The sequence below is a fragment of the Megascapheus bottae genome, chromosome 10 (assembly GCF_031878675.1).
Source record: "Megascapheus bottae isolate mThoBot1 chromosome 10, mThoBot2.hap1, whole genome shotgun sequence".
Classification (NCBI taxonomy): domain Eukaryota; kingdom Metazoa; phylum Chordata; class Mammalia; order Rodentia; family Geomyidae; genus Megascapheus; species Megascapheus bottae.
This window is the reverse complement of record NC_143518.1, coordinates 6,635,276-6,651,374: the sequence shown is the minus strand read 5'-3', so window position 1 is coordinate 6,651,374 and position 16,099 is coordinate 6,635,276. Positions and strand designations below refer to the sequence as shown.

General features: G+C 34.4%; 1 protein-coding gene and 1 long non-coding RNA gene across 4 annotated transcripts in view; one reads left to right on the top strand and one right to left on the bottom strand.

The window, feature by feature from the left end:
- Slc12a2 (solute carrier family 12 member 2) overlaps nucleotides 1-16,099 on the bottom strand; it is a 76,160-nt gene that overhangs the window by 16,406 nt on the left and 43,655 nt on the right. For all 3 annotated transcript variants that reach the window (XM_090340119.1, XM_090340117.1, XM_090340118.1), the window contains exons 13-19: nucleotides 15,801-15,902; nucleotides 13,974-14,129; nucleotides 13,042-13,141; nucleotides 10,628-10,739; nucleotides 7,932-8,072; nucleotides 5,550-5,656; nucleotides 3,155-3,234 (exon numbers count right to left, since the gene is read on the bottom strand). In XM_090340119.1, the coding sequence (XP_090196245.1) occupies nucleotides 3,155-3,234; nucleotides 5,550-5,656; nucleotides 7,932-8,072; nucleotides 10,628-10,739; nucleotides 13,042-13,141; nucleotides 13,974-14,129; nucleotides 15,801-15,902 (798 nt within the window). The remainder of the gene's footprint in view (nucleotides 1-3,154; nucleotides 3,235-5,549; nucleotides 5,657-7,931; nucleotides 8,073-10,627; nucleotides 10,740-13,041; nucleotides 13,142-13,973; nucleotides 14,130-15,800; nucleotides 15,903-16,099) is intronic.
- LOC150057361 (uncharacterized) lies at nucleotides 2,436-13,165 on the top strand. Its single transcript, XR_016536820.1, has 4 exons — nucleotides 2,436-2,523; nucleotides 6,674-6,758; nucleotides 8,679-8,714; nucleotides 12,670-13,165. It is a non-coding gene; the product is annotated as an uncharacterized LOC150057361 (long non-coding RNA).

Genomic DNA, 16,099 nt, shown 5'->3' with positions numbered 1-16,099 from the left:
CTAACTGCTACCCACCTCCCGCAAAAAGGTGATAATGTGGCAAATGTTCATATGTATATCAGAAGGATATACAATGAAAAAGTTTACCCATAAGTACACAAAGCCAAGACCACAGGTAGAGCCTTTTCCCAATAAGCTCATAATGAAAGTATAAGCTTCAGTTATGAAGCAGTTTCAGTTGAGGGGACAATGAGTTTGATAACTATTTAACCTGTATAAACAGTGAAGATGAAGACAAATGTAAAACAAAAATGGGAAATCTATCCTCAATCTTTATCACTTATTTGTGTGGCTGAAGAGAAATAACAGTAGCCCAAGTGCCAGCACAACTAGGAGTGACCCTGTATTTATCTTCATGACAACTCTATGAGGCAATCGTGTCAACAATGAAACAGGCCATTCTATTTCTACTGCTTTCAACAGAAAACGAAGGGAAAGAGCTGGGATTATAAAAAAACATGTTCTTGGTCCCAACAGTGTTCTCTTAATTACTATGCCAAATAATTATACTACATCTGAATCTTAGTGATGAGTGAAACAACATTTCGTAATGACTGTACATGCATAAAAGTGCATCTTATAAGTTTCAATCATTACTCAGATCTCAGATTATGTATTTTTAAATACCAGGCATCTCTTTGAAGGATACTGAGATTTCCAGTTTTTATGATGGCAAAAACAAAAATCATACTTTGGGCATTAAGCTCATTTAAAATGCTTTAAAAATCCAACAGATTTCTTAGTATTACTGACACGATGGGAAAAAGGAAAAGCATATGATGAGGGTTGCATAGGGGAACCACTGTACATCTTGATTGGCAATGGTTACATGTGTATGTGAAACTGGCAAAACCAGAATGTAATCTGTGGTCTATTCTAATGTAAATTTCCTGTTTTAGTCAAATTTTATGGATACGAAGGATGTACAGGACTTCAACTATTTCTTTTACAGTTTCCTATGTATCTGTATTTTGTTTGCATTTTAATAATTTTTATTGTAATTAATACAAGGGTTACAGTTATACTCGCCAGATAGAGGGTGCATTACTTCACACACATTGTGTATCTGTATTTTTAATGAGAATTTAAAAAAAAAATCTGGGTCTTTGTACACATGTACATACTGGATGAGGCTAAGCAAAATGAACTCTATGAAAACAAGAGGTTTATCTTTGTGATTGTTGTTCTTTTTTCTTTTTTTTTTTGCCAGTCCTGGGCTTTCTCAAGGCTAACACTCTACCACTTGAGCCTCAGCACCACTTCCGGCTTTTTTCTATGTATGTGGTACCGAGGAATTGAACCTGTGTCTTCCTGCATGCGAGGTAAGCACTCTACCACTAGGCCAAACTCCCGGCCCCAATGATTGTTGTTCTTAATGTACTATGTAAAGCTATTTCTTTTTTCTTCTTTTTCCCTTGAAGTTTATCTCATGTTGTTACTATACCTGACTTTGGTACCTGGTATACTGTATATACACTAATTTGTTTATCTGAAAATGGGAAGGGAAGGACAAGATGAGTGGAAGGGGTTGGGGGGAGGAAAAGTGAGAAAAAACATGAGAAGTAATGTACCCACTACCTGAAGAATATAACTGCAACCCCTCTGTACATCACCCCAACAATAAAATTAAAACACAAAAACAACAACCAAAAAACCCTGGTTCTTTCTAATCAGAGGAAACATTATGATTAAGTATGTCTTTCATTATTAATGCCTTCTAATAAAGCATTACTTTATTAAATAATCACTCAAAACATTTTTTCACACTATTATTTTACTTATATACACAATTTTTTTGAAAATGTTAAAAAGAATAATTTTATTTTTTGAACCCTTATAAATGTATTTATTTTTCATATATTTTTATTGCAATTAATAGAAGGGTTAGATTATATTCACCAGATAGAAGGTGCATTAATTCACATACATTGATACCCTTTCTCATGTCTTGGTCCCCATTTCCCACCCTCCACCCCCACCCCTCATCTTCTTTTCCCCCCTTCCCTATCCTATTTCAAATAACCAAATACAAATATATCCAATATATCAGATAACAAAGTGAGATACTATAACAATACGAGATAACCAAGGGACAGCAAAAGAGATGAGAGATAACATAGTACATTAAGGACAACAATCACTCATTATATGGCTTTTGTTTCTATATCCTAGAGGTCCTTTCATTTAGCATCATACTATATGGCCTTATGTATCTAGGTTTTGCTCTATTGCAAATCTCTGGTAGGAGACACCAAGGTTTCTACTGATTATGACAAATGAGGGAAACCATTGAGCCTATGTTCCTTTGGATTTGGCTTACTTCACTTAATATGATTTTTTTCTAAGTCTTTCTATTTCCTAACAAATGGGGCGATGTCATTCTTTCTGACAGCAGCATAGAATTCCACTGTGTACAAATACCACATCTTGTTGATCCACTCCTCAACTGAGGGACATCTGGGTTGGTTCTATATCTTTGCTGTGGTAAATAGTGCTGCAATGAATATCGTGCTAGTGGATTAAGTATGTCCTTGTTTCTGGACAATTGGGTAAATGCCAAGTAGTGGAATTGCTGGGTCATAGGGGAGCTCTATGTGTAGTCTTTTGAGAAACTGTCATACTGCTTTCCATAGTGGTTGAATGAGTTTGCACTCCCACTAACAGTGTAGTAGTGATCCCTCCTCGCCACATCCCCTCCAGCATCTGTGGTTATTCGTTTTCTTCATCCTGGCCATTCTAACCGGAGTGAGGTGGAATCTCAGAGTTGTTTTGATTTGCATTTCTTTTATGACCAGAGATGTCGAGCATTTCTTCATGTGTCTATAGGCCATTTTTATTTCTTCTTCAGAGAAGACTCAATTTTTAAAAAATTGTGGCCAACTTCTAATAATAAGTAGTCTCTTCTCTAAAGTTCATGATTCAGATTAAATTTTATTTTCTCCATTAACAATCACTAACCATCAACCTTCACCTATGCTGGTACAAAGAGAAAACAAAAACTATGGTGGGTTCCAAACAGAGCTGATCATACAATGCCATATAATGAATATGTAAAGAGAAAACAAATATTTATGAAAATAATTTATAGTAACTATATAATTTACCTAGCAAAGTAATTCATACCTTTAATTAAAACATTTCAAACATTATTTACCTTGGCCTTGAAGATGAGATATGTCTAGACCTTCCTGAAGGCGGATAACCACTACTCCGTATTGTATGTCGAAGGCATCACTAGAGTGGGAAGGGGGAGTACAGAAATCACAAAGACTTATTTATGTTCTATAAGAAGTAAAGGCCATCATAAATGATTCTTGAGAATATCTGAGTTGGTTGTGGCATGAAGTCTTGAACACAGGGCTCTGCATCTGATAGGCAGTTGTTCTACCACTGAAGCCACACTGTAGCCAGCTTCTTTTTATTTTCAAGGAATGGTCTCACTTTATGCCTAGACCAGCCTCGGGTTTGCTTATTATACTTGTCCCTCTCATGTCATATGGCAGAGAGGTGTAGGGCATTGCATCTGCCACAGATTTTTCTGTTTGATCTCTTAACAAGCAAAGCATGAGTCACAGTACTCAGGCATTGACTGAGATGGAATTTTGCAGACATTTATGCCCAAGCAGGCATTGAACATAAACCCCAGATTTTCTCCTCTGAAGTAGTAGGATTAGAGGCTTGAGAATGATTCTAAGCTAAAAGCTGTTTAATATGTTTAAAATTTTAGTTGGGAGTTACGAATGACAGTTTGAAACCTAAACCTTCCATTTTTCTTTATGCTGGAGTACTCTCAAAAACTACTTATATGTAGATCTTTATAGTATAATCATGCTACACCTGATATTACACTCATAATGAGGTTACAAAGACACATGGCTTATGCTACCTGTATAGTAGGCTGTGTCATCTAGGTCTGTATAACTATGTACACTCTGTTCAATCACAAGGAATCATTCAATGATACATTTCTCAGAATGTATTTTCAGCATTAAGTGACACGACTTCTACTGTCATGACAGGTTAAAGTAGTATTTTCACCCTACCAAACTATGAAGTAATTCTAGTATCTTTACATTTAAGATTGTATCTTAAAGCCTATGACCTGATCTTGGTTTCTACTGTCTTTTTCTAGCCCCCAAGTATATATAATATAGATTTTGCTTATAAAAAATGAATAAACCCCAAACGAAACTGCAGTCAAATGCAAAATCTGTAGTTTTAATCTTCTAAAAAGCATTTAATAGTAACCTAGGAAATTTACCTCACCTATTGTGCAATATGATGAGTTTTGTTTTTTTTTTAAAGAAAGTATAGCTCAGTTCATTTCCTCAAAAACTTCAAAACCAGCTATGAAAAAAGCCATTATATGCAAACTACAGTGAATTAAACATTGTCAGATCAAAATTTGTAAAGAAAAAGACTTGACTTTGATTTTAGAGCTTTGCTATATACATGTTTAGTTTTGATTTTCTTTTGGTCAGTCCTGGGGCCTGAATTCATCAGGGGATAATTCTCAGTGTGAACAGCATGGTTCTGCTAAGCAAATCCAATAATATTATGAAAAGGAAGTATTGCTTAAATTTAAGAAATAAACCTGACAACAAGAAAAAGAAGTTGTTTTTTTTATATAACTCAGCTCTAAAAATCACTAGTGACAGATTAAAAAGATACACAGAAATCCATGAAGAAAGACTAAGTAACAAAAAGTACCCATGAGACAATTTTCATGAAGGAAACTTAACATGATGTAAAACAAAACTAAACTTTATCATAAAGGTCATTAAAATTACCTTTAAAAGGTAAACAAACTCAGAATTTAAATATTTCAAGGAAGTAAAAAAAGAAAGTAAGTACATACAAATAAGAGAAAAGTGAATAAACTCATGGATAAATCAAATGACAAACTGAAAAATTCATCTGAGAAAGGAACAAAATAACCATTTGAGATGGAGAGCACTGAACAAATGCTGTTCTTCAGACTAAGACATCAGTATCTACAATTACAAAGTTCACACTGTGATGGTTCTTACCACATTTGGAGATTCTGGTGAGTAATAACTTAGGAACAGGAGAAAGCTTATTAAATTAAGGATGCCAGAGTGTACACACACTCTCTTATGAATGTTTCCTTCTCTACATATATGTGTTTATCAGTGTGTTATATGTACAAAGACATAAATAAAAATATTTTGTCCACAGGACTATAGATATAATTAGTGCGTGTGTTCATGTACTGACATATACATATGTATTACTGCATGTTGCATATAAAAAGGTAGTAAACTGAAAACCTGTTACAGATCACCAATTTAAAATTCATGGGCTGTAGCCATAGCTCATGTAGCAAGGTTACTGCCTAACAAGTACAATAGATACCCTGAGTTCACAAACGAGAGAAAGCAAAATAAAAGTAAAGCAAAATAAACCCTTGACAATTCAAGATTTTTTTTTCATTTGTATGTTTCTGTTTGAAGAAATTATAAGGCAAGGATGAAAAAAAACAAGGGCAAGGTTTTAAAAAGCACTTTCTGAGCCAAAAAGTTACTTACTGAAATAAGTTTATATACATATCCACATCTCTCATATCTGCTTGTAACCAATCTTTCTTAAATCCAAGGACAAGTGTGTTTGGTTTCATACGACCAAGACCAGCAGCCTGAAATACATGACAAAGAGTACTTCAATTATATACTGTTTAACAAAATAATATTTTAAGAGATACTTTCCAAACTCATCATCTTGTTGTTGCCCTTCCCTAATTTCAATAAACAAATTCTAAAATTTTAATTAAAATCATCTAGGTTAGAAATCAAACCTCTTACAGTAAGAGATAGATATTTTAACCCTATTTAGATATTATGCAATGCATTACCAGTCAAAACACATTAAAAAATATTTTAAACTGACAGTCTGTAAAAACCTCTCATCTTTATCAGCAAAAGTTCTTAAGCATCTAATAAGTATACATATGCTTGCAAGTTGCATGTACATTGATCACATATTCAGACAAAAATGGAATTACAAAAACTAAACATTTGAAAAGTTCAAAGTGTACATTACTAAGCACTTATGATTAGTCAAAATTCATGCTTCATAGAGAGAAATATAGGACTATATATTTTAATAAAAAATCCTAAGTCCATTGTGGTTTGAATTATTTTAAAACTAGACTTCAATACCTAGAAACAAAAGATAAATGACTGTAATTCTGAATCACATCAATAGTAAAAATTTGAAATCTGTAATTAGGTGAAATGTTTCTGCTAAAATTTAGCTTATTTCTCAACTTTATCAGGCTAATTATACTTAAATGTGACACACAAAGTCCAATAGTCTCTTCTTTTGTAAGGTTTTAAAACACACCAAAGGAAGAGCACAAAGGCCCATAGTTTCAATAACCACAATATCTTAATTATTTAGCAACCTAATCTCTACTCTTTCTTATTCCTGAATATTAAACAGTGGCTAATTTGTTAGACAGGTATTCTTCCACTTGAACCATGTCCTCCGACCTTGCCATGGTTTCCTAAATGAGTTCTGAGGAAGGATTAGACGACAATCCTCTTGAGCCTCCCACCTCTACTTCAAAAGGGAGGCACACATTTAATACAGAATGCTTCAGTGGTAAGCTATTTTTCTTTCAATAACATAATTCTTGTACTTCTCCACTTAGGATGAAGAAAACTGAATAGAGAAGCTAAATTTACTCACTCAGCATAAAATCTATTAAGATAGAAGTGGCACTACTGTTATTTAAGGTAAGACTTATTCCATAACTTCAATTCTGGGCTGGGAGTTTGGCCTACTGGTAGAGTGCTTGCCTAGCATGCATGAAGACCAGGGTTCAATTCCTCAGTACCACATATACATAGAAAAAGCTAGAAGTGGTGCCGAGGCTCAAGTGGTAGAGCTGTAGCCTTGAGAAAGTCCAATTCTGGCTACTATGCCACACATAAAACTAAAATTTATATTTAATATTATTAAATAGTGAGAAAAACTAGGGGTCAGGATTTTTAATTAAATAAGGATTAATTTACTTAACAGTCTTACAAAATAAATAACTTAGACACAATGCCTATGTACCTCTGAGCATATAAAATAATATTTATTGAAATGACCTCCAGGAAACAGAAACAAGAGGTTGTTTCCTTTGTTGTTGCTGTTTTCTTTTTTGTCGTGTTTGGTCACTTATGTGTCTTCTGAAGGTAAGGGTGGACACAGAAATTGAGGGATAAGAAGTAAACAAATGCAGCAGTGGTGCTCACTAGATATAGATATTATGTTCAAAAAGAACTATACAAATTGTGAGTGGGGACAGGAGGGAAACACTGGGAGAGAGTGAGCAAAGGAGGTGACATTGCCCAAGAGAAATGTCCTCATTACTTGACTTATGTAACTATAACACCTCTATAATAATAGGATTACAAAGGATTGTTTTACTTAATATTCTCTCTTTTTTTGTTTTTGGCCAGTCCTGGGCTTGAACTCAGGGATTTAGCACTGTTGCTGAGCTCCTTTTGCTCAAGACTAGCACTATACCACTTGAGCCATAGCACCACTTCCAGCCTCTTGTTCATGTAGTATTGAGAGATTGAACCCAGACTTCATGTATGATAGGCAAACACTAAGCCACATTCTCAGCCCTTTACTTAATATTCTTACAAAAAACTCAAGTCAGATAGAGGAGGACCTAAGTACAAAATATGTTCTAGAAGGAGAGAAACAATCTAAGATAGCTTTCAAAGAGATTCTTTGTTGTCAGTTAATAGCACAAAGTTTCTGAAGTTTGTTTAGTTCTAAATTAGAGAAATCTTAGTAGTTAAGATCTATTATACATTCACCTGCAATACTATGAAGAATAAAATTTAAATAGTAAACTTCTTAGAAGCTTATACACAACTAAAACATAGGCATTTGCAAGGCTAGCTCACCTGCATTAAATACTGTGCACCTTCTCTCAAGTCATCGGCGTGTACTGGAGCATAGAAAGCCTTCATTTTGTTCTTAATGAGCCATCGTTGATATCTGGCTTGATCAATGGACATCTCTTTCATGGCCTGTCTTCGAGGGCCCTTCATAACAAAATATAAACATGATCTTTACTTGAAAGCTAATCAACTTCACCTCCTTAAAAGAAGATCCTATTATACTAATATTTCGATCACATCATAGTGAATCTTTTCTAATATTTAAGATATCAAAAAGATAGACTTGGTGGGCATGAAAGGCATGAGTGCTGCAAGGAGATGGGAGGAAGAAAGTGGAAAGATACAAAAATTAAAAACCAATTCAATCCCCAATTAATGAGAGAAGTTAGAAATCACTGATAATAGATTACATAGAGCAAAATAAGTCTTCTCTTTTTCTCCAGAAGTATTTTTGTTTGCCTTCAATGTCTTGAGTTATTCTCAGCAATTTAAAAACACCATTGAAACAAAAGTAAACTATATAATATTCGTAATTTCTTCTTCCTAACAGAAGGAAGGAGATTCCATTTTGATCCTTGCAAGTAACATTTAAAATGTGTTATACATAGACATAGAAAGCAAAAATGTAAAATTTTAAGAATACATACCTCAAACATGAATAAGCAAAAGAAAAATACAATTTATCTTTTCAAGTAGGGAAACTAACTTATTTGTAACATCTTGTGCTTGACCCTGACCTGAATTGATCAGCTTGGAGACAAACTGGGGACAATCATCCCAACTGAGGTCAGTGTCTTTTTCCTGTATCTTGCCACACACCTACCCCCCACACACACACACCCTTGACTTTGCCACTAGGCAAGCAGAAGAGCAACTCTAACAGAAGCTTAGTGGCATATAACACTCTTTCCCAGAACCAAAATGAATGAAATGAGCTTAGAAAAAAAAAACTCATATATAATTATTCCACTTTCTTACACATCATCCAGTGATTGTTCTCAGAGCTAAGATTCCAGAAATAAAATATGAAAGTTCATCACTTTTTGTTTTGAAATCACACTCATACTTTCTTCCCACTCCTATCCCTTTTGTGTGCCAATCCTGGGGCTTGAATTCAGGGTATGAGTGCTTGTCCTTGAGTAATATTTTGTCAAGTCTAGTGTACTACCGCTTGAGCCACATAGCTCCACTTCCAGCTTTTTGGTAGTTTATTGGCTGGCTTCAAACTTCAGTGTAGAGATACCAGTCTCCTGATTAGCTAAGATCAAAGGCACGAGCCACTGATACATGCTTATCACTCTTTTATAATGGGTTTCATTATCAATGACATTTTCATACATATATATAATCATATAATATGATATTCACTGGATTATCTGCTTCTCTTTCCTTCTTTTTCCTGCTGGTCTTCACCCACATAGGCTCCCATTTTACATTCATGTAATTAAACAGAAGTTGTAAAGTCTAGATTCAACTTTTTTTTTTTTGGTTGTTGTTAAATTTTTGCTTCTGTTCTTTTTGGTATTGATTTGTCTTGTCTATAGTATTGGGGATTTGCTACTGGAGATTGAACCCCGTGAACTCAGGGCCTTGCAGAACTGGTTAGAGCTTTGCAGGATTTGTACTAGGGGTCTAAACCTACGGTCTTGGCTCTTGCTAGATAAATATTCTCCTACTTGTATGGACTATGCCACCCATTGCATAAATTATTTTCATTTTATTGATTGATTGAAGCCAGTCCTGGGGCTTAAACTCAGGGCCTGAGCCCTGTCCTTAGGCTTTTCCACTTTAGTCATGATAGACTTTCCAAACTCACGCCCAGCTTTACTTCATCTACCACTTTAGCCACCACTTTGGGCTTTTTCGATGTATGTGGTACTGAGGAATCGAACTCAGGTCTTTCAGTATGCTAGGTAAGCATTCTAACCACTAGACCAAACCCCTAGCCCCAATACTTCTTTATTTTTTTTCTGTCTTTGGTTGTCATGGAAATGGTTTGAACTCAGGACCTGGACATTGTTCCTGAGCTCTTCTTGTTCTACCACTTTACCATTTTGAGCCACAGCTCCACTTCCAGTTTTCTGACACTTACCTAGAGATAAACTGTCTCATAGGATTTCCTGCCTGAGCTGGTTTTGCACCACATTCCTTAAATCTCTATCTCCTGACCAGCTAGGATTATAGACAAGAACTACCAGCACTGGCTTTCTTTTTTCTTTTAAAGGTAACTGTTTTTGTCTAAGTATTTTGCCAGTCTCAAAGTAGCAATTTTTTTTTAAATAAAAGGATTTTGACATTTCAAAGTTTCCACTGTTTTAATCAGAAAATGCTGGAATGAATATGATTAAAGTATATTATGGGTATATATAATAAATATCACTATAAAACTCCTTTGTACAATTAACAAATTAAAACAGGTCTATCAATTTAGAAAGGTCTACAAATAACAAGTTATACAAGTTTTAACGAGCTGGGAGTTTGGCCTAGTGGCAGAGTGCTTGCCTAGCATGCACGAAGACCTGGATTTGATTCCTCGGTACCACATACATAGAAAAAGCTGGAAATAGTGCTATGGCTCAAGAGGTGGATCTCTAGCCTTGAGAAAGCCGAAGGACAGTGCTCAGGCCCTGAATTCAAGCCCAGGACTGGCAAAAAAAAAAAAAAAAAGTTTTAACACAGAAAATAATGGTGATACTTACCATGTGTACATGGCCACAGATCATCAAACCAACATTTTTTGTGAAATCATGGACAAGATGAAGTAAAGCTGGACGTGAGTTTGGAGAGCCTGTCATGACAAGACACTGTGGTCTAGTTTGAGATTAAAAAAGATAAAGTTAGAGAAGTTTGTGTTTTCAGCAAAAAAAAAAAACCAAAACATGATTTTTTAGCTGCTTCTTCATGAGATATGAGCAACAGGGTTCTCAGGTAACTTTCAGTCACATCATTTTGGTAGGAGAAATGAAAATAAAACAAATACCAGGTCAGTCTCCAAAACAACTGGTGATATTATATAAACAAGATTCTACTGTATTATAGAAAGAAATTAATTACCATACCTGTGTAAAATTTTCTTATCCTCTAAAAGTAATCATGACTCAAAGCTTCCTGAGTATGACTGCTTTCATAAATCAACAGGTAAGCTCTACCTTATCAGGATTACTTCTATTGCATGTTACCAGCCTTCTCTAAGTCTCTTAATTTTTATGATTAATGTCACATAAATGAAATCACTTCTAATGATTTAGACTAAAAGATCTACAAGAACTCAAAGCTCTTAATTCTAATGATGGTGAGGGCTGAAACTAGATACATTTATCCTTAGAAACATCAGACTGTGACATGCATTTCATATATGTTTGATTTTTACTTACTAGAAGTGGAAATCAATCTCATTTAATGCAAAAATATTCAGGTATCCATTTTATTAGTCAAAATAAAATAAAATTTCCTTCAGAATTTCTATAACAAAACTTTTAGCATCTTTTTTTAAATTTTTTTATTTTTTATTTTTTTTATTTTTTTGCCACTCTGGAGCTTGAGCTCCGAGCCTGAGCACTCTCCTTGGATTTACTCAAGGCTAGAGTTCTATCACTTGAGCCACAACACCACTTCTGGCATTTTTCTATGTATGTGGTACTGCGGAATTGAACCCAGGTCTTCGTGCATGCTAGGCAAGCACTCTACCACTAGGCCAAACTCCCAGCCCCAAGTAAAAGACTAGTGTCATACTTAAACATTCAACTAACTTGTAGAATATTATGTAATCATGAAAACCTATAAAGACTTCTTTTATCTTTTTTATTGTAATTAATAGAAGAGTTACATTATATTCACCAGATCTATAAAGACATCTTAAAGGTACTTTTTAGAATTTTCGAAATTAGCTGAAAGATCAAATTTGTCTGAGATGGCACCTTTGGGAAAATCAAACAGTATGTCATGCCCCCTAATCAAGGCTGCTAATTATTTCTTGGGACTACATAGTCCTGACTCTGAGTATAGCAGGTTACATAACTCCTCTACTACAGAGGACATTTTTTGGCCAAACTAGAAGGGTATAGTCTTCCCATGAGTAACTTTACAGCTCATGTTCCTATTTCCAGGCTATATGGATTCTGCTCTTTGATCCATAAGGGCAGAAACACATTTTAGAAAATGGAAGACTGACAAGATATAATTAATATGGATCTCAAATAACTAAATCTGCGTACTTGCTATGAACCATACATCCATCTACTTCTAGACACCAACTATTATATTTTTCAGTTTTTCTTTTATGGTAATTTAGAATATACACTCAATATCCTCCTCCTCCTCCTCCTCATCATCTACCACTTAATTCATGCCTCCAGCACTCTTTTGCAATGGTGTTTCTCAAGACAGTGTCCTGCTTTATGTCTTGGGTGGCCTGAGCTTTGATCTTCCTACTTGTGTGACCCCATGTTGCTGAGAAGGACAGACACAAGCCACTGTGCTCAAACATGGGGTTTCACCTGTAGCTGGGATAATAGGTATGTACCATACAACCACTGGCCTAGGATGACCTCCAACCTCAACCCTGTGGTTTCCATCTCTCAAGTAGCCATGATTATAGGCTCGAGTCATCTTGTCTGGTTTGTGAAAAATTATTTTTTCCTTATCTTTGCTGAGTAGAAAACATAGTACAAACAAAGCATATAGCATTTGCCTTGATTTTTATTGTTTTCTTGGAAATCTCTATGGATTTTTTTTATTTTAGAAAGCATAAGAACAACAAAAGCAAGAAAACTGATAGGAGAAATAGAAAACAGATGGACATGTGAGAAGAACAATGAAAGGCATGACTGATCAAGATGTATAATATGCATAAATGGACATATTAAATTGAACACTCTTGCCTACTACTTGAGGAAAATAATAAAATTACCATCCTAATATTTTAAGACTCACGGAAATGAAAATACTAAATGTGATATAATCAAAATAACAAGTTCAAGTAAATGAAACACAATATTCTATAGTTTTGAAGGATTTTTTTATGAAATGTCAACCTACAAACATTACTGAACAATAACTGAAGAACTGAATGGCCATCTGAAAGCAAATATTTCCATCATACATTATAACTGACCTGAAGTTTTTCACATGGTCTTCTACGCCAGAAAGACGAATTGAGTGTTGCAGTGCACTTAGGTAAGTCAAAGCCTGAGTAGAAGATCCCCAATTCACATCTGAGGAAACAATATCCATGTAATAAAAACTCAATGATCGATAACCAACTTGATGCTTACAGAGATTTACTGGAAAGGTCATTTGGTATTTAACGACTCAATTGCTAAAATAAAGAACCATGTTTGTAAGTTGCAATAGTTCCAATATATAGTATGACATTTATGTTTATCCTATCTCAACTGATATTTAAAGAAATAGTATACTTTAGCCGAGATGCTAGTGTTGTATTTATGTTGTACACAGGAGCTCAACATTTCAACTTACTGTTCATGTAGTCAAAGGCACAAAGGTAGATCATATCCTACTGAACTGTTCAGGTTATTTGAAAATGAAAATCTTGTGCACAGAACAAATAAATCCCCAATGATAATTTTAGACATATTAATGTTTATGTTATTCATTGGTTAAAATAGCTCCTAACCCAAAAGCTCATGATTTCATATCTTATTTCATATCTCAATTAATAGTTTTTTCAGATCTAGGGACATACCTCATGGAGTTCTTGCCTAGTACATGTGAGGCCCACTTTGAACCTAGCACAGTACATCTGAAGGTTAATTATAGTAAAAATAAAATTAGTCATTTAACTCATGGACAAGAATAAAATCCCATAAGGAAAAAGCTTACAGAAATTGTTTCACTGAAATCATACAAAGTTGAGAAAAAGGGAAAATGATATATTTAGAAAATCTTTCAGATTTTATAGGAAGTAGCTTTCAAAAGTACACATGATGATGCTTAAAAATATAACAAGTATATAAACATAAAAAATATAACAAGTACAAAGACACATTTTCTAGCATGAAATACTAAATAAGAAAGGCTACTAACCTGGTTTTTTGTATGTAACATAAATATACAGTCCAAGGACTATCACATATGTAAGCAATGCAGCCCACCAGTTAATGACAAACATTACTATGCAGCAAAGAATTGCTCCAAGAAGTGATATCCACATGTTGTAGTATTTGAATGCAGGACGCCATCCTAACAAGAACAACAAAAAAGATTGATCAAAGTTACCTATTTCAGATCCACTTTTACAGATATATTCACCTATTTATTACAGATAATAAACAACTTTCTTTACAGAGAAAACTATTTTCTTTCACATTACTTTATCTCTCTAGGTCAGTGTTCAATCAAGTCTTTTAGAAATGTAAATCAATCAACAACAGTCTATTCTGAAACTAGAGAATGCTTGATATGTTCTTTTTTTTTGCCAGTCCTGGGCTTGAGCTCAGGGCGTGAGCACTGTCCTTGTACTTCCTCAAGGCTAGACCTCTACCACTTGAGCCTCAGCATCACTTCTGGCTTTTTTTCTATGTTATGGGGTACCGAGGAATCGAACCTGGGTCTTCTTATATGCTAGGCAAGCACTCTACCAAATAGGTCAAACTCCCAACCCCATTGAAATGGTTCTTTAAAACTTTTCTAGTTTTTAGCATGACATACCCATCTTCAAATAAATATTCAAAACCCTTTCAAGCCGAACTATTTTGGGAATCATTAAAAATTAATTTGATCCAATGACTGGACTACAGGAACACATAATTTCTCATTTTTGAAGTATTTATATTAAAAATACTGCTGTAAGCTGGGCCCTTGTTTATACTTATAATCCTAGCTACGTTAGAGGCTGAATCTGAGGATCATGGTTCAAAGGCATCCCAGGCAGGAAAGTCTGAGAGATTCTTACCTATATATAAATTACCTTACCTCTGCCTCCAAAAAGCCAGAAGTTGAGCCACAGCTCAAGTGCTAGAGCATTAGCCTTAAGCAAAAAAGAAGCTCAGGGACAGCACCCAGGCCCCTAGTTCAAACCTTAGGACCAATACACACGCACACACACAAAAAATTTTCTAAAAAGATTTGAAGACCTTGTTTTAAAATTTTGATCACACACACACATAATATTATATATACATATCACTATAATAAAAATTATTCACAAGGTTGATCATGATCTGGGAAAAAATACAAAGAGATCAAAGTGTAGCTGAAGTGATAGAGCCTTTGACTAACAAGTATAAATCCTTGAATCAGTTGTCAGTACTTTCCTCCCCCCAAAATATAGGATCATTTCAATAAAATTTTATCTTACAGGAAAAATGGAAGTGGAAGCTTTTGTTCCCAAAGTTCACATGCCTTATTTTTCCTGTTCTAGAATCTGATTTTTCAGCCTTTTCCTCATTTCTAACAATTGTCACAGTTTATAAAAAAAAATAACCTTATACATCTTTTTTCAATCAGTACAGTCCCTAATATTACAATTCCACAGAACTCATCATGCTCAAAATATTTTCAGGTCTGGGATTGAAGTTCACTAAGAGAACACTTGGTATGCACAAGAGTTTGGATTAAATCCTCAACATACAAAAGGGCTTGGGTGGCTAACTATATTATAATAATAGTATTACAGAACTGAAACAGAATTAGCTAAACAGTGAAAATAATTAAAAAGAGACTATTTTTCCCAATGATAATCAGAATTAGCAATGCTATCTTAAATGTGCAGGAAACCAGAAATCAAGTATCACTAAACTTCTTGATAAAAATCTCTTTGAAGACTTAACTTGATTTATGTAAAGTTTTCTTTTTTCTGAAATTAAATACATCATGACACTTGGAAAACTTGTAAAAACAATGAAAATTCACCTGGAGATTTTGCAAGTGATGCATGGAACACTGAAAAATTGATCAATGCATATGATGCAAGGAAGAAGTTAGAGATAATTGGAGCAATGACGTTCAGTTCAGCTGCAAAAGAAATGAGAGGTAAAAAAAAAAAGAAATAAGAGGTAAATTCAATGACATCTGAAATTACAAAGCATTTAAAATCTCTTGATAAAATCATAATGTATACCAAAATATTTATCATCTAGACTGAATATGTATATTTTGCCAAAAGCATCATATAATTTCCAGAAATTACACTGTATATACAGAGCTGAAAA